Raw genomic sequence first — 27,889 nt, 5'->3', positions numbered from 1 at the left:
GAACCTGCAGGAGGGTCTTGGAGGCAGTGGAGGTAAGATGGGCTGTACTGGACACCATGGGAGAGCCTAGGGTGACTTATCCTAGCAGGGATCCCTCGGACATAACCAGGTTTCCAGCACAGTGCTGGGCCATGCCTACCACATAATGATCAAAAGATGTGGTATGACACCTTTTATCTAATAGAATAAAAACAAAGATTTTATAGGAAGTAATAATAATGGCTTTGATTATTTTTACCTGATATTGGGAACTTCCTCTTCGACTACCAAATCAGTAAGAAGAAAATGGTGTTTCGCAACTAGGAAACGATTTATCACTGAGTCTCTAACCTGGGGAAAGAATTCAGCTTTATTTAAAACGTTCTAATTTAAATGTAATTGTTCACTCCAACACTCCTCCCAGTCTTTGCCTTAGGTCACCTCATCCCTCCCCCACCCTAGCTGTGACTCTCTCTGCTGTACAGCTGGCATTTGCTGGCAGCTCTCTAGTACCCCCTAGACTGTCTCCTTAAAGGCAGAGGTTTTCTGTTTTGTTCACTGTTGTTACATTTTCAGGAGCTGGAAAAGCTCTGGATACAAAAGATAGGTAACACAATCTTCCACCAAAATTCTACTATCACAAAAAATAAAAACAGGAACAGTCTGCAGCACACACAGTTCAGAGCTGATTCTGAAGTCCTTTCCTTACTCAAAATGATGCATGTTCTAATTTAAATAGAGACCTCAGGAGCCAGGAGGGCAGCTCAGTGGTGGAGGGCTTGCGCTGACCCAGCATGTAAGAGGCCCTGGGTTTGATCCCTAGCACTGTAAAAAAAGTTAAATAAATGAAAATAAATGCGTACAAACTTTAATAAGATAAAGGACCTCTAAATGCCACAAATTTTTTCTTTTTTTGTGCATGAGCTATAGACTAGATAAATTAGATGGGGGAAATGTGTTTATTGAAGGAAGGAAAGAAAAGAAAGAAAAAAGAAAGGAAAAAGATTAAATGATATTTCAACTTTAATTTTTGTTTTCTGGTGAACAAGGCACTTAGCATGTGATTTTTTTAAAAATATTTTTTTTTAGTTGTAGATGGAGACACATCTTTATTTTATTTATTTATTTTTATGTGGTGTGAGAATCAAATCCAGTGCCACATACTTGCTAGGCGAGCACTCTACCACTGAGCCACAACCCCAGCCCTTAGCATGTGATTTTTAAACTTGTTTATTTTTTTCTGATCATAATGATAATCATTGTAATGCAATATAACATAAATGTAAACATTCAAATATTTGAAAACACATGACTGAGAAATTCAGACTCTTGTTGTTATCTCCATTTAAGATAATCACTGATAATAAACCATGACATATCATACTGGTTTCATACATACAAAAGGTGAAGATAATTGTCGGGCACATACTTTTATTCATGTGGCTTGCACAAGATGGCATAGTCATTTATAAGAACAGAGAACCTCCCATTCCAGAATACTGGCTCTCTCCCCCTATGAAACCTGTTTTAAGTGATTTTTCTTACCTGCTGGAGGTACTTGGCTACAATGGCCCTATGGGTGTCTATATGGTCCTTGGTTTCAATTACATTTCTGTCTCGTAACCGCTTCTCATATTCCTAAAATTAAAAGGACATGATGATTTTAAGATTGTAAAGTACTCTCTGATGCTCTCCTTGAAATTAGGAAATTATTTATCTCATGCAGTTCAAGTCATAAATTATGAATCCAAATGTTTCTTTCATCTTCCTGCTAAGTTTTGGTTCAGAACTGATCTTTGATGCAGAATCCAGGATTCCAGGTCAGTTGGTTAAGCTGCCTTACCAAAAGAGGAGACTTCAAGGCAGTGTTTAAAAGTTCAAGTGCTCATGCAGGGAGGCTTAGAGGCCACAGAACAGAGAAAGTAGTCAAAATTCAAGACACTAAACTCATCAAGCAAGTTAACCGAACTCATGCTTAAGTTTTGCTTTATCCATTTTAAGTAAAGCAATTCCAAAAATAATGAGAAACCCCAGTGAAAATATTGTCCCATCCTATGACATCTGGCTGCCCTGATGGGTCAACCATTCTGGGGAGGGCAGGGGTTTGCTTTGGTGACATCAGGTAGGGCTTTTCCCCTTTTCTGTCAATTATGTATGTGTCCTGGAAACTGCCACATTCTCCCTCATGCCCAGTGTTGGTGACAGTTGAAGGCCCATTGGTGGCTTCCAATCCAGATCCCAACACAGAGCTATTCCCCAACACTTCTGAACTTGGGACAGGAGGACATGAATCCCTTTCTGCGGGCTGAAGCCATCAGATGTGATCATGTGGCTAAGCAGAGGAAAGCTATCTGCTTATTGGGGGCAGGAAGCCATTGCACCAGAAGCCCAGACAGACTGCAGAAGCATCCTGGCAGCAGGCAGGTGCCACATCTGGGGTTCTGGGGCACAGATGGATTCCTGCGGCTCCTGTGTCTTCGGATGGCTAACCCTGCTTTGGGGCTTCATTGTTCAGCGGACTCCTTGGTTGATGCCTGAGGTGGTTCAAAATTGGGTTTCTATCCCTTAGGATCACAAATCCAAACTAAGGAACCAAATAACTAAGAATTAAGTAACCAGATGCATCCTCCAGGAATAATTTCTGCAGAAAAAAATTACAATGGTATTAATTTTTAGTTTTTCTCCACCTATCTCATCAAATACAAACTCATCTTTTTACCACTGGCCTGCTCCTTCTATACAGCCTGTGTCCTAAAATTTCTCTAAAGCTCCTCCATCTCTGCCCCTGCCTTTGCCATCTGCATCTGCATCTGCTAAGCCTCTGTTCCTACTCTTGCCCTTGATCAGGGTTCAGATTTGGCCCATCTCCTCTGTTCCTTCCTGCCCCACCCAACCCAGTCTGCCCAAATCCTACCCATTCAGGCTTCCCTGGGGCATTTCACCACTGTGCCTGGGACAGGGTGCTTGGCAGTTACCTCCTGCATTAAAACAGAACTGAGTTCCTGGCCAGGGCAGGGATAACCACATTAACCCCTAGTTCATCATTCAGCTTTACAGTTCTAAACCTAGACAGTTCAACCACATGACTCAGATTCCTGGTTACTGGTTATTTTACATATCACTACAATGAGGCAAATAAATTATTTAAATATAAAATTCAAGAAAATTAATGGTCAGGTTACATATAAAACTGTTATGTAAGAAAAAATCATATTGCTCTTGAGAATTTAATAAGGAGAAGAAAGTTCATAACATTACACTAAGAGGCATGGCAGACATTTTATTATTTTACTAACCCTTCTTAGGAAACTTTTTACCTGGAATATTTTTTCCATAATTTCTCGGTCATATACTGGAATTTGCTTATAATTTCGGAATTCTGGCACCTCTTGGCTTCTAAGACAAAGAAGCCTGAAACGTTTGGATCGATTTAATTCCTCATCTGAGACAAAGTTAAATTCCTGTTGTAGCTGTTCCAGTCGAAAGAAATCAGGGACATAGGATTCACCACTGGTAGCCACCTATGGAAACCAGAAAATGCACAACTAGGCCATGTGACAGGTGGATTTCGCCTGAAGAAACCTAGCACTGAATTTTGGGAGACATTTAACAGTTTCAGATGGGCAAATTCGAAAGACAAAATCCATTAAAACAGAGAAAATAAAATCTTTCTTTAGGGTCTGGGCAGAGCTACAGGAAGGAGTAACAGGAAGCAGCTGGTATCATTGCAGGTGGCTGTGTGGCGGGCCAAGTGTTTCTGAGCAGCCACGCTTTTCCTCACTACTGCATTATGAGGGTGGCCATGGTGTCTCACAGCTAGGGAAGCAGCAGGGCAGGAATTTAAACCTCACCCTCAGCCAGCTCTCGGGCCCTTAGACAGTGCTGAGTGGGGGAGCATGGTGTAGAAGAACATGGGCACAAAGGGCTCTACGATTTCATCTTTTATTGCCACTCTGGGCTTAGAAATGGCCTGTGTGCCTCTGGCCACGTTACCGAGATCAGCTGCATTAAAGGGGCATTGTTGGGGTCATTCGGGTCAAGCTTGGACTCTGCTGCCCACTTGGCCAACTTCTTCATGTCTGTCAGTCCTGATGTGCCAATAGATGAGATGGCATCTGCTCTCTTCAAAGCACTGGAAAAATAAATAAACAAATAAACAAGAAAAACCAGTTGATTCTGTGGGTTTGACTTTATTTTTGAGCAGGTTGCATCAGGACCACACGATCCCAGAGAACTGCTTATCCACCATGAGAGAAAAATCTTCACATAAGGCGTCTTGATGATTGCTACTAAATGTCATAGGGCAATAAGGAAATATGAATGGAGGGAATGCAAATGTGACTCAGTCCCACAACTCTGCCCTGTGCATAGTTGGGTCCTGGCCAGGGAAGAGGAGCCTCTGCATGTGGTCCAGAAACCCTGAATGCCTCACATCCCAGGCCATGAGGGCACTCAGATGCAAACTAACAAAAGAAAAAGGCACCAGCTTCGGACACAGGGATTCAAAGGAAGCACAGTGGCCTTGGGGCTTTGTCAACAGTTCTGTGCTTCCCATTACTTAGTTACTTGTGTCCTGTTTTACCCCCAAGAGGTTTCCCTAGCATTAAGCTCAAGTGAAATGAATGCAAAATGCCTGCGCTCCGGGGCACTGGCCTGCTGGGCAGGAAGCAGCACCTGACTTGGAGCAAGCCCAGCTCCCTGTGGTTTTCATCACATGGAGACAGTGCAATGCGGAGTGTGGAAAGGGGACGTGGAGGGTGCCAAGGGGACCAAACAAGCCCTGTTCTGGTTTTCCACACATTGAAAACAGCTAGTCTCAGACCTGGAAAGTGTGTTCTTGATGATGAGAAGAAATCCTTTCATTTTAGAGATGAGGCAACTGAGGGGCTGATCAAGACACATCTATTGGGAAGGACAGAGGGAGCCTCTGATGGAGAAGATGGGGCTCCTGTGACCTAGGCACCTGGACCAGCATCACCACTCAAGGGCTGCTGTTATGGTTTAGATGTGGTGTCCCACAAAAACTCACATGTGAGACAATGCAAGAAGGTTTGGAGGAGAAATGATTGGGTTATAGTCTTAACCCATTAGTCACCTGATAGGGATTAATTGAGTGGTAACTGGAGGCAGGTAGGGTGTGGCTGGAGGAGGTAGTTCACTGGAGGCAAGACTGTGGGGTGTATTTTTGTATCTGGAGAGTGGAGTCTCTCTCTGCTTCTGATCACCACGTGAGCTGCTTCCCTCTGCCATTCTCTTCTGTCACAATGTTCTGCCTCACCTTGAACCCCAAAGAACAGAGCCTGCTGTCGATGGACTAAGACCTCTGAAACTCTGAGCCCTTAAATAAACCTTTCCTCCTCTACAGATGTGCTGGTTGAGTCTTTTTCTTTCTTTTTTTCCTTTGTGGTGCTGGGGCTCAAACCCAGGGCCTTGTGCTTGTGAGGCAAGCACTCTACCAACTGAGCTATATCCCCAGCCCCTGGTTGGGTCTTTTAGTCACAGTGGCAAAACAGCTGACTAAAACAGCTGCCTAGGAGTGGACTGGCCAGCCCAGAAGCCCTTTCTCCTCTTCTGAATGAGGATGTAGCAATACAGAAAGGGGCTGGAGAATAGGGACTTTTGTACAACCAGTAGATTTGTTAGCAACAAACCTTTACTGAGGGCTAAATATACACAACCATATGCTGGGCGCCTCCCCCAATTTTAACATGGGGAAAACAGTCTCTCAGAGTTACTGTGAGGATGAAATGAAATGCTTTCATGTGACACTGATAAATCCCTATTATTTGTTAGGCTCTTGCTATTTTAATTTTTATGTTAAGAACAAGTTTTGAAATACTCTGTAAACACTGGCATCTGACAATAAAAGGAAAGTATAAGACATTGTAAGCTTTCCCTCCCTGCAAATTTGTAACGCTAAGACTGACATTGCCATCAGTTTGTTCAAGCCACATGTTACCTCCGAAATCTGATGTTCTGCTGTGACAATGGAGGAATTAGCGGGATGCCATTTTCTCCAACGGCCCATGCCACACTGTGCGACACCTTCCCCGAGGTCATTAGAGTCAGTTGATTGCTGCCATCGGCTTCAAAGGAGAAGGGCACTCCTGGGGACACATCAGATTAAATAAGATTAATTTATATTTAGAAGAAGAAATGAGCCCAGTCCTAGCAAGAATGCAGATGGTCGGCCAACGGAACTTGGAGTAGGTAAGGTGGTGGGCGGGAACACATGATCCCCGCCAGGGCCATGGGACTGCTTTGGGTGACACAGAACCAGCCTCTTGGCTCTGTCTCTGACAGCAGAGTGTGAATGTTACCATGGTGAAAGTGATTTTTTGAATAAATGACTGAAGAAAGTGGAAGTGAGACATGTAGATACTTTTGGAAGGAATATGTCTAGCAGAAGGAGCAAGTGCAGGTGAGCACTGCAAAGCTGAGACAGGGCCTGGCAAGCAGCAAGCACACAGCAAATGTTGGTCACTGCTCAGCTACTGTGGCCACAGCAAGGCCTCACTCATCTGACCTCCACCAACTGGAAATTAAGGGCAGCATGTTTAGTCAACTAAACCAAGAAAAGATGTTCAGGCACTAAATACAGTTACTTCAGGGTCTGGATTTCCAGTAACTATTATTCATGCAAAACGATAGCACTTTTATGCCATAATAGTATCTTGATGTTTTCCAAATCTGTCCTTTATACTGGAAGGATTTTCATCTTTATTTTCAAAGCACACTGATTAAACATTAAAGGAGGTGTTTTTTATTTAATATATGAGGAAGATAATACCCAGAGAGGTTCTACGATGCTGGGGTAAACTGGTTTGTCCATGTCAGAGCTACAACTAAGTCCAGGTCTTCAGATTTTATACTGGTGACTAGATTTGGGTCTTAAAGAATTCTTGCAGCTAAAGCTCCAGATATGAGCTAAAAATAAAAAATTACCAGGAACATGAGGAAACAAGCCACCATGAATAAGAGGTAGTAGAATCAGAACAATATATGGATAGATTTTGGAATTATCAGATACAGAATCATTTAAAAATTTTAATATATTTCAATAAAATGAATGAATAAAAGAAATGATTGGGAGTCCAAGAAAAGAACAAAAAGGAATCAGAACTGGCCAGGCTTATTGGAAAAGAACTAGATAGTTCCTAAAATTGGAGAAATGGAAGGAAAGGTGGAAGGAGAAAACAATGATGAACTCTAATGATTAGACACAGCTAAAGAGTAAATTCATGACTTGGAAGACAGATTTTAAAGAAATTACATATAATGTAGCAGTGAAAGAAAACATTAAATATTAAAGTATAAAGAAAAATTAAGAAACATGGAAGACAGTGAGAAGATCTATCAAATATCTTACTAAAATTGTAGAAGACAGAATGGTAAGGGATAATCTATTTTACTTACTAAAGTTATAACCATGTTTTTAGCCTTACAAACATCACTGTGATGTATATTTTTATGTACAAAGATTTGTCTTTATTTCAAATTATTTTCTTAAAAAAGATTCTGATAAATGGAATTAAGGCATGGAAGGGGATTTTAAAGGATCTTAATTCATACTGCTAAACACTTTATAGTTATAGAGTTACATGCATTTTCATGGCCAATAGTAGCTTATAAAAGTGACTTGGAAAAATATTATATAACATCATTATTTTAATATGAATTCTGGTAGCAATTAAATATTATCTAGTTGTCAGAGTGATGTGAAAAGGATATATTCAAATCTGATAGTGAAACCATAAGCCATATTGATGACAATTCAATTTCCATACCGCTTCCAACTCCCTCGTGGTCCAGCGTCACATGCTGGTTACTGCTAAATTCCACTTCTTCTATGGGAGCTCTTCCAGTGACAACAGTAGTCTCGGGGATAGGCAGAAACACTTCCGCTAGCAAGGTGGTACTGCTGTGTCCAATGGTTTCATAGACCTGAAACCCAGAGAAGAGAAATAGTCAATAAAAACAGCTATTACTAGAATGTGCTCACTCTCAGATACTCAGTCCACATTGTTGTGTTTGTGCTGGTCACTGTCCCAGCCCAGAAGGCACATTTCAGAGTAGAAAGCTGAGTTGTGTTACTACGGTCCCATGGAAACTGACTGACACCCACTTGAGTTCAAGTTGCTGACGCCCTGATTTCCTACCGGGCTAATGTAGTGGGGAAGGGAGGTTAATCAGAGCAACAGGCTGCTGTGGTTGTTTCTATTCTAAATTAACACACAGCTTACTTGGAGAATGGGCTTCTTCTTTTTCCTAATTCAGGTGACCTTTAGAGACCAATGACATCAGGTGGCATGGGTGTGACAGAAGGGACATACCGCTAGATGTTTTATATTAACTGCACCAACCTCCAAGTCAGTAGGAGAAGCTTTGAACCCAGAAGCCTGTAGAGTGTACATTTAAACCTGCTATTTGGTAAGTCTCTCAAATTCTACCCTTTCAGAGGTCATCCTGGCGGCTAGCTCTGTAGCCTAACCCAGTCTTCCTTCCAAGACAAAGCCAACCAGATCATCTGCAGCTCTGATGCCATTATTATGATGTGTCTCTTATAGTGCCATCGCCACGAGGGGAAGGGCTCATTGCCAAGGCAATCACAGATGAAGAACATACAATTCAGCCTCAGTTGGACCCACTGCTTCATCTGCTCCAGTTTCCCCTGTATTCTTGGCTCATCTTGCTTTTGTGGCAAGATGTCAAAGTATTCCACAGTTCTGCTGGCTTCTGTCCTGTGTTTTACTCTTTCCCTCCATGAGGTCCCCTACTGGTCCCTATTTTTCTGAAAATGCTAATTTTTACTAATTTTATTTCTATGAGTTAATCTTTATATTTTTTTCTTACATAATAAAGTCCCCTAAACTAATCAATATTTTCTACTCACCATTTGAATATACAAGGATGTCACTATGGATCCTCCCTGCCCACCCTCCCTCACAGGGCATGTGATCTGAAGTCTTTTCTCAAAATGAGGTGACTTTGTGTCTGACTACCATCCTGGCCTCATCTCCTAGGATCCACTGCTCACATTTGTAAGGTGACTGACTGAGCTTGGTGGCACTAGTGGAGGAAAGTGTAAAATTTGCATAGGAACTGAACTCAAGATGTCAGATTTCATGTCACTATGAGTTATTCCAACAGGCTGGGTCCATCAGGAGACCTGTGATGTTCATGGCTTTCCTGTGGTTGGATGGCAACGTCTACCTAACCCAGGGGCTCCACTGAGAGCCTATAAATGGCACATGAAAGCCATGCTCTCTGGATTCAGGTTTATCAGCAAAAAACATAATATTTATAGCTGTATTAAAATTTTTATGGGAAATATCAAGCATACATAGTACAAGAATAATGATACACCAGGACCCTATTCCTTGCTTTAACTATCACTAATTTGTCTGTCTTATTTGACTTATACCCTTAATCACTTCCTTTCTTTCAATATCTTGAACCTAAACATCATTTTATCTATGAATATTTTAGTAAGCATCTTTAAAAGATAAGGATATTGCTGGGAACTGTGGCATATGCCTGTAATCCCAGCTACTTGAGAGACTGAGACAGAAGAATGACCAGTTTGAGGCCAACCTGAGCAACTTAGCAAGACCCTATCTCAAAATAAAATTTAACAAGAGCTTGGGAGGCAGCTCAGTCAGTGGCAGAGTGCTTTCCTAGCATGCATGAGGCCCTGGGTTCAATTCCCTATACTGAAAAAAAGGGGGGAAAAGATATGAAATAAGGCATAATTACAATACTCTTATCACAGTAATTCATTAGTAACATCAATTATTAAGATTCAAAATTTCTTGAAAAACCTATATATTGTGTTTGAATCAGGACCAAAAGGTATTCCATACATTGCAAATGACTGACATGTCCCTTAAGCCTCTATTAATTTGTGAGTGCACTTTTTCTCCCCATTTCCATGGATTCAGAATGCTGAGGGGGAAAGGAGTGTTACTATTGGCTGTCCCAAAGCCTCTCAGGAGCCCGCAGTTCTGACTTTCACACATCTTCACAAACATGTGGTCAGCTATTACTTACTGCACAGGAGACTCAGGTTTGTCCTGTTAACTATGCGCTCACTGAATGAAGTTTCAGCATGAGAAAATGGTGTGTTTTCTTTCATTAAAAAAAAAAAAAAGGTTAGTTTTTTTAACTAGCCAAAATTTTAACTTCTTGGGACATCCTTTTATATAAATCCCACTAGAAGCTTTAGGTGTGTTTGGTTTACGATGAAGATTAAATAAGATAACAGACCCGACAGTTCTAGTTCAGTTCCTGCTCCTGTGACAGAATCACCGAGTATTTGTTTATTATATGACTCTGGGGGGTCTGCACACGTATCCCTGTTAGAGTTTAAGCATTCACTAGATATTTTACGGTAAATGCTTCTGGGCTTGTTTGGTATTTATTCCTCCTGGGTGTGGCCTGTGCTGGTCATCATGCTTAGTATGAAACACTGGCCACATTGAGGGCATTTCTGGTGGACGTCACTGCAAGAGTCCTTGTTTGCAGTCTCAAGAGCCATATTCCCATCCAGTGTCAGAGAGGAACTGAGTGGGACTCCTGGAGGTGGGTCTGTTCTCCAGGGGAATGGAAGGTGTGTCCACTGGGACTTCTACTCACAAGGTCATTATCTACTTTCCAATAAGAGAAGCGGGATGCCATCTGACAAAGCTGAAAGACATTCAAGGTTTTCGCAAAGTTTTTGCTCTACTTTTTGAAGGCAGCAGAAGATGTGGTTAGTGCCTCTAACCACCAGTGATGTCTGTAACTGTCCACCAGTTAGGTTAATCAAAAACATCTCTAGACACGGTCAAATGTCCCCCAATGGACAAAATTAACCACTTGAGAAGCACCACTCTGAGCAAATGATGGGTGTGCTTGGAGATGGAACATTAAGTCAGTAACAAGATAGGAAATCTAATTTGATTCACATTTAAGTGTTCAAAACTTCTGTTGGGAAAGCAAAATTGAGGCCATTTATGAAATTATTATTTTCTTGCTTGGGAATATTGTTTGCTTTAATTGAAGAATCTGGAACAAATTTAACTGCTAGTAAGATTCAGAAGTATACAGCTAAGAGAAACCTTGGGAATCAAGCTAAGATAGATTTAAAAATGCATTCCAGGACTGGAAATGTGCTCGCTGGTAGAGCACTTGTCTCGCATGTATGAGGCCTTGGGTTTGTTCCCAGCACTGCAAAGCAAAAGAAAATAACAAAAATTCCATCCAGAAATAAAGTTGCATTGCATGGTTTTAGTCATATTTCTCTGATTAAAAAGACAGTTTCATCTCTTGCACTTGGCCATGTTGGATCGGGTATGAATGGCTGCTCTGTGATCTGTCCTGGATACTGTTCACTGAGGTTAGTCATCTCCTGGCGAATGGCCCTGTTTCAGCTCAGCATCGAACCAACCTTCCCTTCCTTTGTGCCCTCAGACGGTTCCTCCACTGGAGGGTTAAGGACATCTGACATTCTCCCCTTCATGGCCCTGTCCTCCATTCTGTGTCAACGCTCCTTCCTCAAGGGACCTTCCTAGGTCCCACCCCTCCCAGCACTCTGTGGGCCTTGGTTCCCTGCCTCCGCTCAACTTTCCTTCTTATTTCCAAAGACATCAATCTGTTCTGCGCTCTTTGCTCTCCTCACAGCTGGTAAACAAGCTCAAATCAGCCATACCCTGAAGTCATCCAGGATTCCTCTTCCATTTCCCTCCTCGGCAGAGCCTCTGGGAGGGAGGCCTCCTCTGGGCTTCTTCAGTTTCTCTCGTCCCAGACCACAGAATCCCAGCCACCAGCCTCATGTCATTTCCTCACTGCCACCTACATCTGGGATTATGTCTAGTTCATCCTCCTGTTTCCCACAGCTACCTGCAGGATGCTCTGCTCAGCAAACACTTGCTGGGTTGCGTGTCCCAGCCACAGGTGTAGACTGGTCAGGTAGTTAGGGGCCAGGCCAGGCCTGTTCTCCTATCTGGCTGTGTGATCTCAGGTCAGTTATTTAACTTCTCCCTCAGTTAACTTTTCCATTCATAGGAAGGGAGCAGCAATACAGCTACCATGAGATTGCCGAGATGGTTCAATGAGTTTAGGTGAAAGGGTTTAAAATGGTGCCTGAACTGTTGTCATTGTTCTGTGACTGTCACCTTATGCTAGAGATCACTAAATACTAACAGTTCAATACATGGGGTGCCTGAGATGGCCTTCTAAGACTCCTTCGCAGTAATCAATTCTGAGTCCAGAAGAATTGATTGGACTTTGCTCTCCTTTACTGTTATTCCTAATTAGGTGAAATGAGGATAAAGTGTAGAGCCTAATTAGTCTGGATTTAATTCAACTATGCCACTTGACTCAAGATCTCTGAAACTCAGAATGATAGTATCTGTGATTTTCTCCAGTGCAGCATGAAATGGCCTGTTTAAGTGACCAGGCCCTGCAGTATTGTCATAAATGTTATTTCCTCGACACTTTCCCCAGCTGCCCCTGGTCTGTGTACACTCCTGCCTTTCACATTAGATGACCACAGCTGTCTTTACCCTGCCCCAGGTAACCTGTCCTCCTAGGCAGCCACCTGCTCTTCCCACCTGCTCCTGGCCACCTGATTCCACTCTGCAGACTGTGGGTCTCCTGTACCTACTTCCCTTAGCTTCTGAGGATGACTTGCAACAGTCTGATTTGCTGTCACCAACTGAAAGCATAAAGTAAGATGAGTATGAAAAACAATCTCTTTTGGACTTTTATTCACAGAGGACAAAGAAACCATTATAAAAGTGAACGAGACAAGGTAAACAAGGACTTCCTTGCCCAAATATCACTATTTTCTGGCCTTGATGTGCCACTCTAAAGATGAGCCAGAGAAATCAGAACAGGCCCTGGGAGGAGTTTATTATCCTCAATTCCCCATCTCAGACTACACGCTGGAAAGTAAAAGCTCAACAGGATTGATTCCTGTGGGAAAACAACAATACTTAAAAAATGTGCAACCTGCCTAGCACTATTACATAACAGTTGCTAGTATTTTTTAAGCTGAAACTGAGAACATAAACGATAAACAAAGAAACTGAGGCAATCATCACAAAACTTTTACACTTCTAAGACAAATTTCCTTTGCAAAAGGTAAAGCATTTGTTTTGGAAGGACCTCAGAAGCCGAGAGTTTCAAGACCTTTCTGATACTGGCCTGGCTCAAACTCCCCTGCTCTGGAAGTCCAGTCTCAGCCTTCTCTGGGGGCCAGTGTAGACTGCTATTCCTTTTATTCCTTCAAGCCAAACTATCATCAAGCCCTGGGTCCCACCACTGAAGGCTGCTTTAATTGACCTCTTCCTCCCATCTCTGTGGCTGGGTCCTTCCCACCTGCTCCTGGCTTCTCTGCCAGTCTTTGAATTCATGTGCTTCATGCCTTGGCATTCTTATCTCAAGTCTGGCTAGCAAACACTGGGCTTGTGGTTAGAACGTGCATGAAATCAAACATCACAGTTAACACTGTTCCCCCCAGTGGCCCTTCACATCTGCACGCCAGCCAGTGCTGTTCCTCTGTCCTTCTCTCTTATTTCCCCACTGGACTGATGGGCCCTGTGTACCCCTTTCTCACATGGCTCTCAGTTCTCCACTAGCAATCCAGTGGTCACTCAGCTGGTGGCCACCTGGCTCGCCTTCCCAGTGCAGACTGTGGGGGTCCCCCACTCCCACCTGAAGACAAAATCACCTCATTTTATGTCCTGCCTTTGTTCAGAGTTGTAAATTTTAGGAAGTAAAATTTAGTAGAAATTTATATAGAGAGAGTTTTCCTATAGATGGTATGCAGAAAGGGAATTTTTAGGATTAAGGAAATCTCAGGTTTTCACCAAACCTCCAATGTCAATCCCACTGCGAATACCAATACCTTTACTTTGAAAAATGTACCTGTTTCTTCTCTCGTGTCTATACAATTTAAATTAGTGAGTTCTATTAATATAAGTTCTATTATTTTCAAGTTTCAGAATGCAAAGACTTAAAAAAAAATTAGCTGGCATTTAGGATTATATGAGTGACTGGCCTATGCTAGATTCTAAAATTTCAAGAACATTCTTTTAGTTGTGTAGGTATCCGTGTGGTTACCAGTAACTGCATTGATAATAATAAAATCAAGGAATCTACCTGGCTTGAGTCTTGGTGATCAGTGCTTTGTAAATGAGGATCCTCTCTGTTGCCCCTACCCCAGGTCCTAGATGCAAAGGTGTAGAACAAAACTGCCAGGGTCTGGGAGAATTCCAGGCCAAGGTGGTCAGCCTTGGTTGCCCAATGCTGGTCCTTAAAGGGCCCCCCTCCCTCTTCTTGGCACCCCTCCTCTGTGCTTCCTTTCCACTGTCACAAGAACCTCTATCTTGGCTGTCTCAAGCTTCTCCCAGTTTGGGGAGGTTGTTAACTCCTGAGGTTGGTGCTCAACACCCAGGGCACAGCTCTAGACAGACAGAAGAGCTGTCTGCACAGCTTGGGAAAAGGGTCCTAGGGGCAGTAGCCTTGGTTGAGCACCCCCTTTAGTGATCAATTGTGGGAAGGTCTGGGGGTCTTGGAAGCAGGGTCCATGTGATCAAGGTGGTACTTAGGGGCAATGGGCAGCAGCTATTTTCTATATGGTATATAAATTATAATCATTGTACATCTCTAATGTTACGGGCCAACTTAAGATCAATCACAATCAATAGGCAGTGGTTGCCAGGAGTACTTGTTGAGGGGATTCTAAAGTTAGATCCAGGCTCAGGGTGGAACAGGCTGATTGTCATTTCTGGCCAGGGTAGCGGGTGGGACTGAGAAATTTCTGCCTGTGTAATGGCTGAGGACTCGTGAAATCTGCTTGGGAAGTCGATAGGAAGCAGGGTACACATGCTGCTCATCTGTAGCCCTCGTTAACATTCCTGTTAGAATCATGAAAGAAATCCATCAACATCATAAGAGAGAACTCACAAAAGAACGTGCAGCTTTGGGGCACCATTTTTCTTCTAAATTGACATCCGTCCAGATCCTCAGGATATGACCTAATTTAGAAATGGGGACTCTGCAGGTGTAGTTATTTAAGGATCATGATGAGACTAGGGCGGCCCTAAATCCAATGAGAGTGTCCTTATAAGAGATAAAAGGAATACACCAGACCCAAAGAAGGCCATGTGGAGATGAAGGCACAGACAGGAGCAATGCTTCATGAATCAGAGCTCCAAGAGCTGCCGGAAACCAAAGAGGCAAGAAAGGTTCTCCTCCAGAGCCTTTGAAGGGGGTGTGGCCCTACTGGTACCTTGACTTGAGACTTTGGGCCTCCAGAACTGGAACAAATACATTTCTGTTGTGTTAGGCCATCAAGTTTGGGGTACTTAGTTATGCCAGCCCTGGGAAACTAAATCAGACAAAAACTAATATGTTGCTAATGGTGGGATTTAGGCTGGTGGGGAGATTTATTAATTTGGGGGAATCTAGCACCTATACCCCAGTGCTAGATTATTATGCCCCCGTGATGGTGGCATAACTGGTTTCTCTGTTACAATATGCTAGGGTCCTGTAGACTGGGATTTTGAAGTATTTCTTCAGTGAATGTACTTGCCCTCCACAATCTTTCAGCCACCCACCAATTACTCTGCCAGTCTCTTCAGGAGCTGTGCAGGGTAACAGATCTCTTTTCACCGAGACTTTAAGAAACTTTAAAATTAAGAGCTGACCTGTTCCTCTTGAGAATCTTTCAAGATATCTGCATAGCCAATGGATGATTTAGAACCACCCACACCTTCAATGACCACGCCACTCTTGAGCCAGTGACTATAACTGAAATGTTTACCTGAAGTGTTAAGCTCTCTGGCCAGTTGAATATCTGTAAGTTGAAAATCTGCCCAAAGTGAACTCGGAAGTCTGCACCAAGCTGCCGACTGACTGTCCTGGACACCTCCTTGTTGTTGAAGAGCACCTTCAAGTACACACAGCGCCGCCTCACATCTTCTCTCCGCGAGACCTCCACCCTGCAAATGAGACCATTTGCAGCTGGGGTCAGTATTAGTTTGCCAAGGATCACTGGAGTGTGGGATGAATGGACGCTGGACGTAACTGGGGCAACTCCATCAATCACATTAGCCCCCACTGAACCAAAACAGCCACCTGTCTTGCAGAACTTACTAGAATAAACTACTGTGACATGGAACTTACAGAGAGGCCATTAACAGACACGGAAAAGCACATCTTCAGAATGTTTCGTGGCCTATAAAGGACATTTAACACCAAATTGCAAGAAAAATTTAAGACATCTACAGACTTGGACATCAACAGAACTCTTGTTCCCAGGGACCTTCTACAACAGGCAGAGCAAAACCTCCCCCTTCCATCATGTTCCCCTTACTTGATGGTCTAAGGAAGGGGTGATTATGGTCATTGGCTTGGAGGTATCTGGATTGTAATCCTAAATCCCAGTGAAAACGCAGAAACTTATTAGGATGAGGTGTTTGTTCATTCTCAGTCAAAAGGGAATATTACCTAATCCAGCACCAGCCAGTTTTACCTTTAAAAAAAACATGCTCTGTCATTCCATATTTTGAATGTTTATGGCAAAATAACATGATATGGTATGTGTGTTTTGAAAATAGCTGGTTCAGTTTATTTATGTATCTGATAGGTGAGGTTGAAAGCACACACGAAAATGCACAAGAAGTTACAATTAAAAAATTATTAGCAGCCGGGAGCTGTGGTGCACACCTGTGGCCGGAGAGACTGAGACAGGAGGATCATGAGTTCAAAGCCAGCTTCAGCAAAAGAAAGGTGCTAAGCAACTCAGTATGACCCTATTTCTAAATAAGATACAAAATAGGGCTGGGGATGTGGCTCAGTGGTTGAGTGGCCCTGAGTCCAATCTCCAGTAACCCCTTCTCCCCCAGTGATTAACACATTAAGAGAAGTTTGAAATCACAGAGGACATGGGAAATCTTTAAATAGCATCCGAATCAACCCCCACATCCTAGTAAGCTTGGAGGCTGACTCGCCCAGCTCAAATCCTCACTTTTAATGTTGGTATCCTGAAGATACCAGTCTAAGATATTGCCTACAATCATGGTAGGTCTTGCAGTTATTGGAAATTGAAGCTTGGGCTCTGGGGGTTTCTATGAGTTTAGCAGATTCCAATTAGGATATGCTGTGACATGCATCAGAATCGCCTGAAGGCCTTGTGAAAACCTGGCTCTCTGGCCCCACCCAGAGTTTCAGGCTCCACAGGTCTCAGGTAGAATCTGAGCTTCTGCTTTCTAATGAGTTCTCAAGAGATGCCAAAGCTGCTGATCCTGGGGCCACACATGGCGATAAGGTGTAGGAAATACAATAAACAGGGAATCTAAAAATATTTGTAATTTTTAAAGAGAAAAGACATGTAATATGTTTATGGTTTATTATACACACATAAAACTTCAGAATGTTTTTCTTACGTACCACATAAAAATGAATCCAGGGCATTTAACCACTGAGCCAGATTCCCAGCCCTTTTGTTATATTGTATTTAGAGATAGGGCCTTTCTGAGTTGCTTAAGGACTTGCTAAGTTGTTGAGGCTGGCTTTGAACTTGCCATCCTCCTGCCTCAGCCTCCTAAGCTGCTGTGATTACAGGCATGTGCTACCTCGGCTTAGAAATGTACTTTTATCAAATCCAGAGGGTCTGCTTCAGACACCTTGACTTCAATACTAGCCATAGGGCACACCTGTAACTCTATTTGGGAGGTTCTACAAGACCTTCAAAGACAGAAGCTGTGGTGAACCTCTGGTATCTGGTGTAGGCAAAATCAAGGGGTAAGGAGAGGCTTCAGTGTCTGCATCAGGGAAAAGGGACATGGTAGCAGTGAACTGAAAGGTGTATGAAGGTTATAGGTAGGCCAGTTCACCCCAAGTCACCAGACAGTGGAGAGCAGGCACAGATTGGCAGTTGGGACACCTCCTACAGGCAGCTATATGCAAGTACTCCTGTGTGGTTGGTGCGGATGCAGAGGTGGCCGAATCCTAAAGAATCACCAAATGTGAGCAGGCTCAATCTAATGTGCACTCACAGAGGGTAGTGGTTCTCCTGACCATGGAGCTCAATCGGAGTATACTTCACACGGGGAGCACGCATATGTCTGCCCGCACCTGCATGCACGCACACACCTGAGTGGGAGCCGGCATCAACCTCACCTGTGGTCACAGCATCTGCTCACCTGGGGCACTGCTCATTGGGCGTCACGCTCCCCGCCAGGCTCAGCTCGGGGAGCAGCAGGGGTTCCCCCGGGCGCCTCCTGCTGTGGGCTGCTCGCTCCCTCACCTTCTGCTCTAGCTCTCCCCGGTCAGTGGGCTCTGGAGGGACCGGCTTCACGGGCTCCTCCCCCGGAGGGGCCTCCTCTGCCTCCTCCTCGGGGTGTTCTTCCGCTGCCTCCTTCTTTTTCTTCTTCTTGGCCCTCTGAAGGGTAAAAGGCAGCCTGACGTCAATCAGGAGTTGGGGATTTCCTTTAGGCACAGTCTCAGCGCCCCGCAGAGCTGGAGGCAAACCCAGCCCATCTCTCCCAACCAGCTCACTGCCCTCTGGGCCTCAGTCCTCTCACCCAAGTGGGGACAGCATGGGAAGCTCCTCCCAGGATGCTGATGTGAGTTGGCGCCTGCTGGGTGCGTGCTGCCTGGGGCCTGCAATGTGCTCATGAATACTGGTTCTCCAGGCCAGCAATTCGGATCAAAAATTAAATCAAGGAGAGCAGCAGGTATTGCGGGTCACCCTGATCTCTTCCTTGTTGCCCCTGGATTCAGTTTTGCCGGGTCCTGTGCATAGTTACACAATTATCTGAGGGAAACAGAGGTGCTGTGCATCCAATGGGATAATCCATGTAGGACCCCTAGCCTCGTGCTCCACACGTTAGCGATTACTGTGTTATTATTTACTTGTTTGTTCACGCAAATACTGGCTCTGGTGTCAGCTAGCCGGTGGGTTTTTAAAACAGAAGCATTAGCCAGTCAATTATGGTGGAGCCAGCAGGAGACTCCAGTCTGCCAATCCAGTCTCCTTTCTGCTGCCTTGGGGGCCACCCTCCTGCATCCTCCCCACCAGCTCTGCTCCAGGCCCAGACCCATTTACACACTTGGGCTTTCTTCCAGGCTTTCCACTGCTGGTATGAAGCTCTATACTCTTCCATCTTCTGTTCGTACTCTTCCATGTGCTCTTCCAACAATTCATTTATTTCAGCTTGAATTTCTGCTTCATATGCTTCTTCATCAGCTTTTTGGTCAACTTTTTCCCTTTAAATGAATTTATAGTACCTTAGTTATTTCTTAGAATTAAGCAAGAGAGTAATAATCACAGAAAATGCTTATTCTGGGTTTGCTATGAGCAAAAGTGCTGTATATATATTACTGTGACCCTATGAGAAAGAATGTCATCCCCTAAATAGGTGACTGCAGCACAGAGAAGTTATGTAATTTGCCCAAGAACCCACAGTTGGTGAGTGGTAGAGCTGGAATCTGACCTCTCAGAAGAAATGTTCTTCTGGATTAAATGACCCTCATGGGCTGCTGACACAGTGCCTGTAAGTCCTCAACCCACAACATAGAAGTTTCATTGCAGTGATTTTATTAACTCTCCACATCTCTGAGGAACCATTTGATTTTTTCGCTACAGAGTCCCTCGGACCACCATTTTGACATTGGCTTGATCATGTGAATTTTTACCTGATGATTTTGCTGATGTTTCCTAAGGAGATAAACCCAAGCTAAGGTTTCCCATGGTCTGTTCTGGAGAGCATTAGTTCTGGGAGATGTCCTACCAACAAAAGGTGCAGTGGCCACATGAGCTCTAGATGATTTAATGCCAAGGTTTCCTTATTGCTGTCTATCTGGAGGCCTCCCTGTGTTAACCAACAGCGTGCCCCTCCGAGGTGGGGTGTGGCAAACACGCAGTGCTCATATCCCGCCTAGCACTTTGCAGGTGGTGCACTTAGTGATTGCTCTTTCTGATGCAGTCGGGTTTTCAAGTTCTACACTCTTAAATCTCCATACATTTTAGATAAATTTAGTCAAGTGTCTAGAGCTGTTGAATGTCTAGGCTCCCGTGGCCTAGCAGTTTAGCAGGGAGCAATTCCCCAAGGCACAAGCTCTTACAAGTCTCTAGGTTAGCTACCAAAGAAATCCATTAAAATACACAGGGGTACCCGACATTTATAGACTTTGGGAAAATCCGTCCCTTAAATTATGATCTATCTGTGATATACAGAGAACCATTCCCTTTGCTCACCGTTAATCAGGCACAAATAAACTAGTTGAGATTTCAATTATTGTTTGGCAGGCGAAATCATGCTTTATCATAAGGTGGATAGACAAATAAATAATATGAAAAAATGGGTAGTCCAAAGGAATTTGGCTATAGTTACTTATGGGTAAATTTCCTAAAGACATACTTATGAAGAAAGGGAAGGAGAGAAGGAGAAAAATGAAGGAATGAAGAAACCAAAGAACCAGGCAGAAGGAGAGAATAAACTGGCAAAGACTAATGTATTGCTTTTGTGTGGGAAGGGTAGCCGAGGAGATGGAGTTGGGAAGCAAAAACACTGGAACTTTCAGAAGACATCTTTGGCTTTTATGGGACAGAATATCTGAATTTTTCATTAGCCAATTAACTGAGCAGACAAATGATTAACTGAGCAGAAATGGTAGGTGCTCTTTTGGGGATCATGTATCTAAAAAAAAAAAAAAAAGAATCCGTGATTTCTGCTCAGACTCACCATTTCTACTTTCAGGTATATTTCTGGAAATCTTAGGCACATTTATCCTGAGGAACAATCCAAAAGTGTCTACAGAAGTGATGTTTATAAAGAGTTGAAATGCAGAACCAGCTCTAATGCCAATCATCATTAAACTGTACAAATTTTGCTGTGTTCATGTAACAAAATTTTAAAAGGCAAAGAGAAGGAACTACAGCTATGCATTCTCAAGTAGATGAACATCAGATAACATTGACAAAAAGAAGCATGTGTTTACTAAAGACTATACACAATACACTTTGACTTCTGTAGGTCAAACACAGCAATGTTAAAGTACATATTTCTGATTGTAAAACTATATAAAAGTGAGGAGACAGGATCACAGAAGTCTGGAGTGTTGTTCCTTCCTGGGTAGAGGGGAACCCGAGCTGCCCTGGTGCCTACAATCTTTCCTTTCTTGGCCTGGAGAGTAGTTATAAGGCTATCCATTTGTCGTTTTTTAAACCGTATCTATCTTACACATTTTTCTTGATGTATGACATAGCCCAATAAAATAATAATAATACAAAAAAAGACAGCCTACTTTCTCAAAACAAGCTTCAAGGGCGTATTTGTAAACCTTTGGAACTCTCGAAGAGATTTCATCTCTTTCCAGACTTTTATGAGGGTCTTCAGCAGGTTTCTGTCTTTCTCTTGTTCGGCGTCACGCAGTTTCCTTGTTTGCCTACAAGACAAAATAACATGTGAATGTATATTAGAGTTATTTAGGTGTGTTTGCAAACAAAAGTGAAATTAATAATGCTACAGTGATGGTATATTCAACTAGATAGCTTCAAAATTTTTAGACAGTGCTAGAAAACAAAATACTAATGTGAATTTGAAGGCTATAGGTTGCTGATCTGTTTTTGAGAGGTTTATTTGATTTTGTTCTCTTTAGGTGAATCTGACTTCAATTAAACTAAATTACCTTATTATTTTTTTTTTTTATCACAACTATGCACCCTTAAACTAACAACCTCCTCTGTGGCTATAAAAATAAGGGACCCAACAGTAAAGGCAGTTCCCAGGGACTAAATTTTTGTAAACACTGCAGAGAATGTAGCTATTGCAGTTAACAGCAAAACACTGAAGGCTTTCTGTCATAAGAGATCACGGATTCCCTGCTAAGCAGATGAAGTAATATTATTGCATGCCTTGGAGAATTTTCTGTGCTAATGAAATGGCCCGTATATTTGGCTTGACCTAAAGAGGCATCATTTGAAAATGCTTTTATCTTTACTTCCATTTTAAACGTATGTGAAGTATTTAGTGCCTTATTTTAATTCTCCTTTATGATAGCCAGATCCAGATCCAACATGTGCCATATTATGCCATTAATGAGTTAGTTAATTAATGAGAATAGTATTGAATTATTTGAACAAATGTCGTGCATTATCCTAGGGTACCCAGAAGGTCTTGGAGAGAGATGTCACTGTCCCCAGGGAGTTTATATTTCAGCTCAGGGGGCACACACACATAAATGGTGACAGGACGTGTCTGAGGGATTGTCACGGGGATCGGAGGGAGCATGGCAGACCCAAGGGAGGCCTGAGCCTGGGAGCTCAAGTCTGGGATGACTCAGCCTCAGACGAGCCAGGAGGCCTGGGTTGCCCATGGTTCAACTGGAGGCAGCAGAAGAGGAAGATGGCAAAAGATGATAGTCAGCTAGTGGTGGGGTAGCCAAGATCAGCACTCTCTGAAGAGCCAAGGAAAGCAGAACAGTGACAAAGTAGAAGATACATTCTCCTTGGGGACCCTCAGGCACAATGCTGAGGGGTGAAGCTGTTGAAGCAGACCACCCAGGCCTGAGTGCTGGCTTTGTCCGTTACTAGCTGACCTTGGACAAGCTGTTTCGCTTCTCCATGCTGATCTCCAGAACAGGTGCCCTAACAGAGCCCACTTCCCGGGGCTTTGGAGCAGTAGAAGAGCTCCTGCACCGTGTGCTCAGAACCCAGCCTGAGCCCTAGGTGCGTGGTGCACAAAGGTTATTTCTCATTATCAGTCATCTGCTCCTGTCTTTGGCCTTCAGCTGCTGCCTCCTCTGCCTTAGTTTTCAAAATTGTAACATAAAATGATTCTATCAAGTTACAAGACCCCCCCTTAGGCTTTCTGATAAATTTTTAACAATATTTAAAAATATTTTTCTACCTCCTTTTTTAGTTCCTATCAAAATAGTTTCTAAGAAACATTAAAAAGAAGTCAGAAAAAATTGACACATGAGCTAAAGGAGCAAAGAATCCCCAGAAAATATTAAATTAAAAATTGTGGCCAGTGCTGTGGAGGAAGAGGGGAAGAAGTCTGGGTAGGGAGGCAGGGGTTGATTTTTTGCAACCTGATATAGAAGGTCTGGAGTTTGGAAGGATGCCCAGCTCAGAGACAAGGGTTTGGGAGCCATTGACATCTATGAGATTTTGAAAACCACCACCATGAAATGTCCCATATTTTTGCTTGACTTAAAGTGCATTCATCTAGGAGAGAATGTAGATTTTTAAAAGGTTAAAAGGAAAACAGACACACCTGAGGAACTCTGAACACCTATGCTCTGGGTAGAGAAGGAAGATCAGGCAAAGGATGGAGAGAAGGCAGCTGGCTGAGAGGAACAAGGCCCTCAGGAGAGGGAAGAGAGCGCCTTAATGGGCAATGTGCAGGGACAGTGTCCGGACCCAAGAACTGAGAGGGCTGCAGATGACCTAGGAGTGGGAGAGCCTTGGTCAGAGAGGAGAGGGGCAGACAGTGCAGATAATAAATGCTTTCCAGAAGTTTGGCCGTGCAGGAAAGTACTGATACAAAGTGGTAGCTGGTTGGGCACCTGGGGTCATAGAATTTTTATTTGTTCAAGAGTGTGCACATCTCTGGTGAAGTCTCAGTGAAGAGGCTTTTCCCTGTAGTACATGAGCATCTTTCCTTGAATATCCTGGTTCCAGTTTAGAGGACAAGAACCACGGTCATGATGCTGCTATGAAAAATAAAATAGAAAACTAAAGAGGTGCTGCCCAGGTTACCAGGACCAACAGAGGGCTCAGCCGGTGCTTGGGTGGGGAGCTCTGGGAGCTGCTGATCAGCAGATGGCAGGGTCTTAAGGAAATGGGCCCACTAACAGAGACATCCAGGGACAGATCAGAATTTGTTTTACCATAGAATGAAAAATCAGCAAAGGACTGAAATCCCTCTCTCTGCTAACCCTCAGAGGTTTTCATCTCCAGAGGCCGCAGAACTATAGCAAAGGGTTTGCGATCAGTAAGTCCACCAGGCTTTGCCTAACACAGGTCTGTTCGTTTCTAAATAACAATGAGTAAATATAACTTCATATAAATAATGATTGGTTTAAGAACAACTTGATGTCACTTTTTTTTTACCCAATTTGTGCAAACCAAAAATTATTCTCACGTTAGGGCTGTAATGTTTTTCTTTTAACGTAAAAAATTAATTTTCATTTTTTAGGCTAGGGATGTCACTCAGAGGTAGAGCATTTGCCTAACATGTGTGAGGCCCTGAGGAATTCTATCCCTAGCACTGTAAAAACGAATGAAAAATTTTCATTTTTAAACGTACCCTTTATGCTCTCCAATTATAGTATACAAACCGAATTAATTTCTGCTTTGCTGGAAGAATTTCTAGCTCATGGCTAGATCATAAAAAGCAAAAGATACACTGGAACTCCTTGATTATTTCCTATTTTAAGAATTTGTTCTGTGGAAATACTCACACGCAAATATTCAGAGGAATTTTCATTATAGTGCATTTAAATAATAAGAAATGGGAATAATGCTTGTCAATTTGGGATTGCATAAATCATGTTAATCCACATCTGCCCACCTCTGAATGATAGAGACTTAGACATCCTAAGAGGTAAAGTTCTAAGATTCATCGTACATAAAAAGCAAGCTGTAGAATGTCACATGCAATATTGCTTTAAAACTAAAATACATATACATAACAACATCAGTACAGAGAATTGGCAAAAAAACCCTGCTAACCAGGATTTCCCCCAGGAAAAGGGACTTTAAATGATGTTAGCATTTTATATTCTACATTCCTTTCTTGTTAGGCAATGATCAGGGTTTTACTTTTTATATTTTTAAACTATGAATAATTTGAAGAAACAGAAAAGTGCAGATAATAAATGACATCTATCGACATGTTGTCTCATTGACTCGAGATTTTTTTAGATGAAATGCTATAGCTACATTTGAAGACCCCATTCCTTCCATTTCCATCCTTCCCTCCCTGGAGGAGGAAACCGGCACGTGTCCTTTCTGGATGTACTATACTCATGGGTGCCTACAACAAATGGGAACTGGGCCAAGTGTTCTTTAGGCTTGGCGAGTCACCGCATACTGTGAGCATCCTTGGACAACTGATTTTTTTATTCAACATTTTGTTTTCCATTTTATCCACTGCCACAGTCTCTGGCTGGGCACAAATCACGAGTCTCCACACAGCTTGTAGATTCAAACAGCAATTCTTTATTCCCGAACTCACACCGGCCGTCTACAAACACGCTCTGGGGGAATCCACGTTCTCTGCCCAAATCCACTTCTCATGGGCTTCTGTCTCCCAAAATATACTGTCTGACCCTAAGCACTCAAGAGGAACTCAGCAGCAGGATATGCCCTATTCTAAAGGGGGAACACCCTAAACACGGATCCTGCCCTGGTCCTTGAGCAAGGTCACCTTTCAGAAGTCCTTCCACTAGACAGCATGGGAGTAAGCTGGCAAGGAATTTGTCATACCTACTTGGCTGATGGCTCCCAGCAATCCACATTAGTATGTGCATATCTAATTCAGTTATCTTAACTGTAATATAGACGTCTACTATAGGACCAATGTGTGTTCCTACAGGATTGCTTTATTTCCAGTTTCTTACATTATAAGTGACACTCTGCACATCTTTGCAGATGTCACCATGTGCACATGCATATGTGACTCCTTAGATGCACACATCTGAATCAAATTTGCTGGGTCCCCACTGAAGGACACCTACAACAGTTTTTACTAATCTATGGCTGCGCTATTGTAGGTTTTTTTGCTTTTGTCTGCAGAGAATGAGAGTTACCATTTCCGCACATCTTCCTTCATATTATTGGACTTCAAAATTTGTGTTAATACAATGATGCATTTCATTATTTCATTTGGCAAAATTTCACATGTATTCAGTGCATTCAGGAAAGCTATCCAGAAAAATAGACAAGTATATATTTAACAGAAAAAAAAGCAATAGTTGCAATTATAAACTTTACTTACCGAATTTCATACTTATATTCTTTGATGGTTTTTTGGTTTGTATCAAGAGACTGCTGAGGTGTTTCTGGACTAAGGCTGGCCTGAACAGCATTTCTTAGAGCTTGGAGCTTAAAAAGATATGGATATAAGCTTTGTATTAGAAACTCTATCCCTATTGCACACAGTGTGACTGGACCCACCCAGCTCTCCTGGACAATGGTGTGAACGTTAATAAAAGGATGTTCAAGTACCCAGCTGTCTCCAGACTTTCACCAAAATGAACTTGGATGGAGAACTATTCCATCTGTTCTTAAAAATCTGCAATAATAAGACATAGTGTTTGTCTATCCTGGTCTGTGGCTCCAATAATTAAGCTGCTCATGAGAAATACTACTTTTATGTGAGTGTCCCAGAAACCAGTTTATTTTCAAAGCTGACAGTGGGTCTTGGACCCACATTGGGGTTCTTGTGATATAAAAAAATTATAAAATTATAGACACATAACAGGAGGTATTATAGATCACTCTTATTTGGGCAGTAAGATTTAAAATCAGGGCATGAAACTGAAAGTCCAATTACCTATGAAAATCTCATGTGATAGTGTTACATTGGAAATAAATCCAATGGTGGCCATTCCTTTGAGCATCCGTTGGAGCAGCTGGCTTGTTTAGGTGCAACACTATGTCAACTATATGTAAATATGGGACTGTCTCTAAAGACAGATTTTTGAGTCACTATTGGTCTCAGGAACTGAGATCATTTTAACAAGTAATAGCCATATATTTTCCATCTGATGTCATTTCTTGCCACACCATTTTAAGGTGTGTGTGCCACTGAGTCTGCATTTACTAAATATACACCGATACCATCCATATACCATCGATACCCATCCTTTGCCTCTGGGCAGAACAATGTGTCACATGCCCCAGACAGAGTAAGTTTTTTGTTTTGTTTTAATTGTTTGAGCCCATCAGAAGAATTTTCCCCAAGAACAATAAGCATGGAGAGCAAATGTACCTTATCTGTAAGAAATTTTGCCTTGTTTCTCTGTTGTCTTGCAAGGTACTGGTCATATAACTGGGCCAGCTTGGCTGCCAAAACGTGCTCTCGGCTAAAACAGGGGTGATGAGTAAAGAGTAGCCCTGAGATGTCAATGTCCAGTTGGAAATTTCCAGGAGGGTCTCCAGATCCGACCATGTGCTTACTGCTGTGGATGTATTTCACTGCCTGCCAAAGGAAACAGGGAGTGGGTGGGACATGGTTAAAGCTCTTACTGGGTAATATGGTCTCATCCTCCAGGGGAAGCGGCCAGGTGCAAAGCACCTCCTGTCCCCTCAAGTCAAGTGGGACGTGCTTGTCACCTATTTACGGGCCTGCTCTTTTTAGAATATTTGAACAGGCAAACAAGAGACTAGGACTCAGAAAAGAAACCACTTCCTTCTTGCTTTCCTATGTCTTTCAGACTTATTCTCCAGTCAACTCTCATCCCGTTTCTTGAAATCTGGGATTTTGTAGCTGGTGCCCTTGAAATTCTTTAAATGTGAGAAGAATAGATTCTAGTCCAAACTGATCATTATTTGGATCATAGATATACTCCCTCATAACTAAAATTTTAAAACATGTGGAGAAGTCTTGGTTTTATAGATAGCAGCAAGAGACTCCCATTTTCTTAGGGCAGTTCATGCTGGCACCCAGTTTTCCTGGGGAGGGATGAGTCAGCATTTAAAATAACAGAGGAAAAGGGGTGGGGAACCCTAAGCCAGGGGTGTAGAAAAACAGAAATGGCAATTCCTGGTGAGAATTTCTTGGATTATTTGGTGTAGAGTGTAACAGATAAATGTTTGTTTTTCTTTCATAAAATCTTCAAAATACCCTACATCAATCACCCACTGGTGGTTGAGGTGGGGAGCTTAAAGGTGGAGGAGAGACCT

The 27,889-nt window shown here is 42.8% G+C and overlaps 1 protein-coding gene across 3 annotated transcripts in view; it reads right to left on the bottom strand.

The window, feature by feature from the left end:
* Cc2d2a (coiled-coil and C2 domain containing 2A) overlaps positions 1–27,889 on the bottom strand; it is a 100,783-nt gene that overhangs the window by 31,342 nt on the left and 41,552 nt on the right. For all 3 annotated transcript variants that reach the window (XM_076864550.2, XM_076864552.2, XM_076864551.2), the window contains 12 exons: positions 26,976–27,185; positions 25,980–26,086; positions 21,280–21,420; positions 19,083–19,239; positions 18,174–18,412; positions 15,791–15,968; positions 7,767–7,923; positions 5,939–6,086; positions 3,973–4,111; positions 3,297–3,500; positions 1,525–1,617; positions 239–330 (listed from right to left, as the gene is read on the bottom strand). In XM_076864550.2, coding sequence (XP_076720665.2) covers positions 239–330; positions 1,525–1,617; positions 3,297–3,500; positions 3,973–4,111; positions 5,939–6,086; positions 7,767–7,923; positions 15,791–15,968; positions 18,174–18,412; positions 19,083–19,239; positions 21,280–21,420; positions 25,980–26,086; positions 26,976–27,185 — 1,865 coding nt within the window. The remainder of the gene's footprint in view (positions 1–238; positions 331–1,524; positions 1,618–3,296; positions 3,501–3,972; positions 4,112–5,938; positions 6,087–7,766; positions 7,924–15,790; positions 15,969–18,173; positions 18,413–19,082; positions 19,240–21,279; positions 21,421–25,979; positions 26,087–26,975; positions 27,186–27,889) is intronic.

Source organism: Callospermophilus lateralis, chromosome 8, assembly GCF_048772815.1.
Source record: "Callospermophilus lateralis isolate mCalLat2 chromosome 8, mCalLat2.hap1, whole genome shotgun sequence".
Taxonomy (NCBI): Eukaryota; Metazoa; Chordata; class Mammalia; order Rodentia; family Sciuridae; genus Callospermophilus; species Callospermophilus lateralis.
This window is presented reverse-complemented; position numbering and strand designations above follow the sequence as displayed.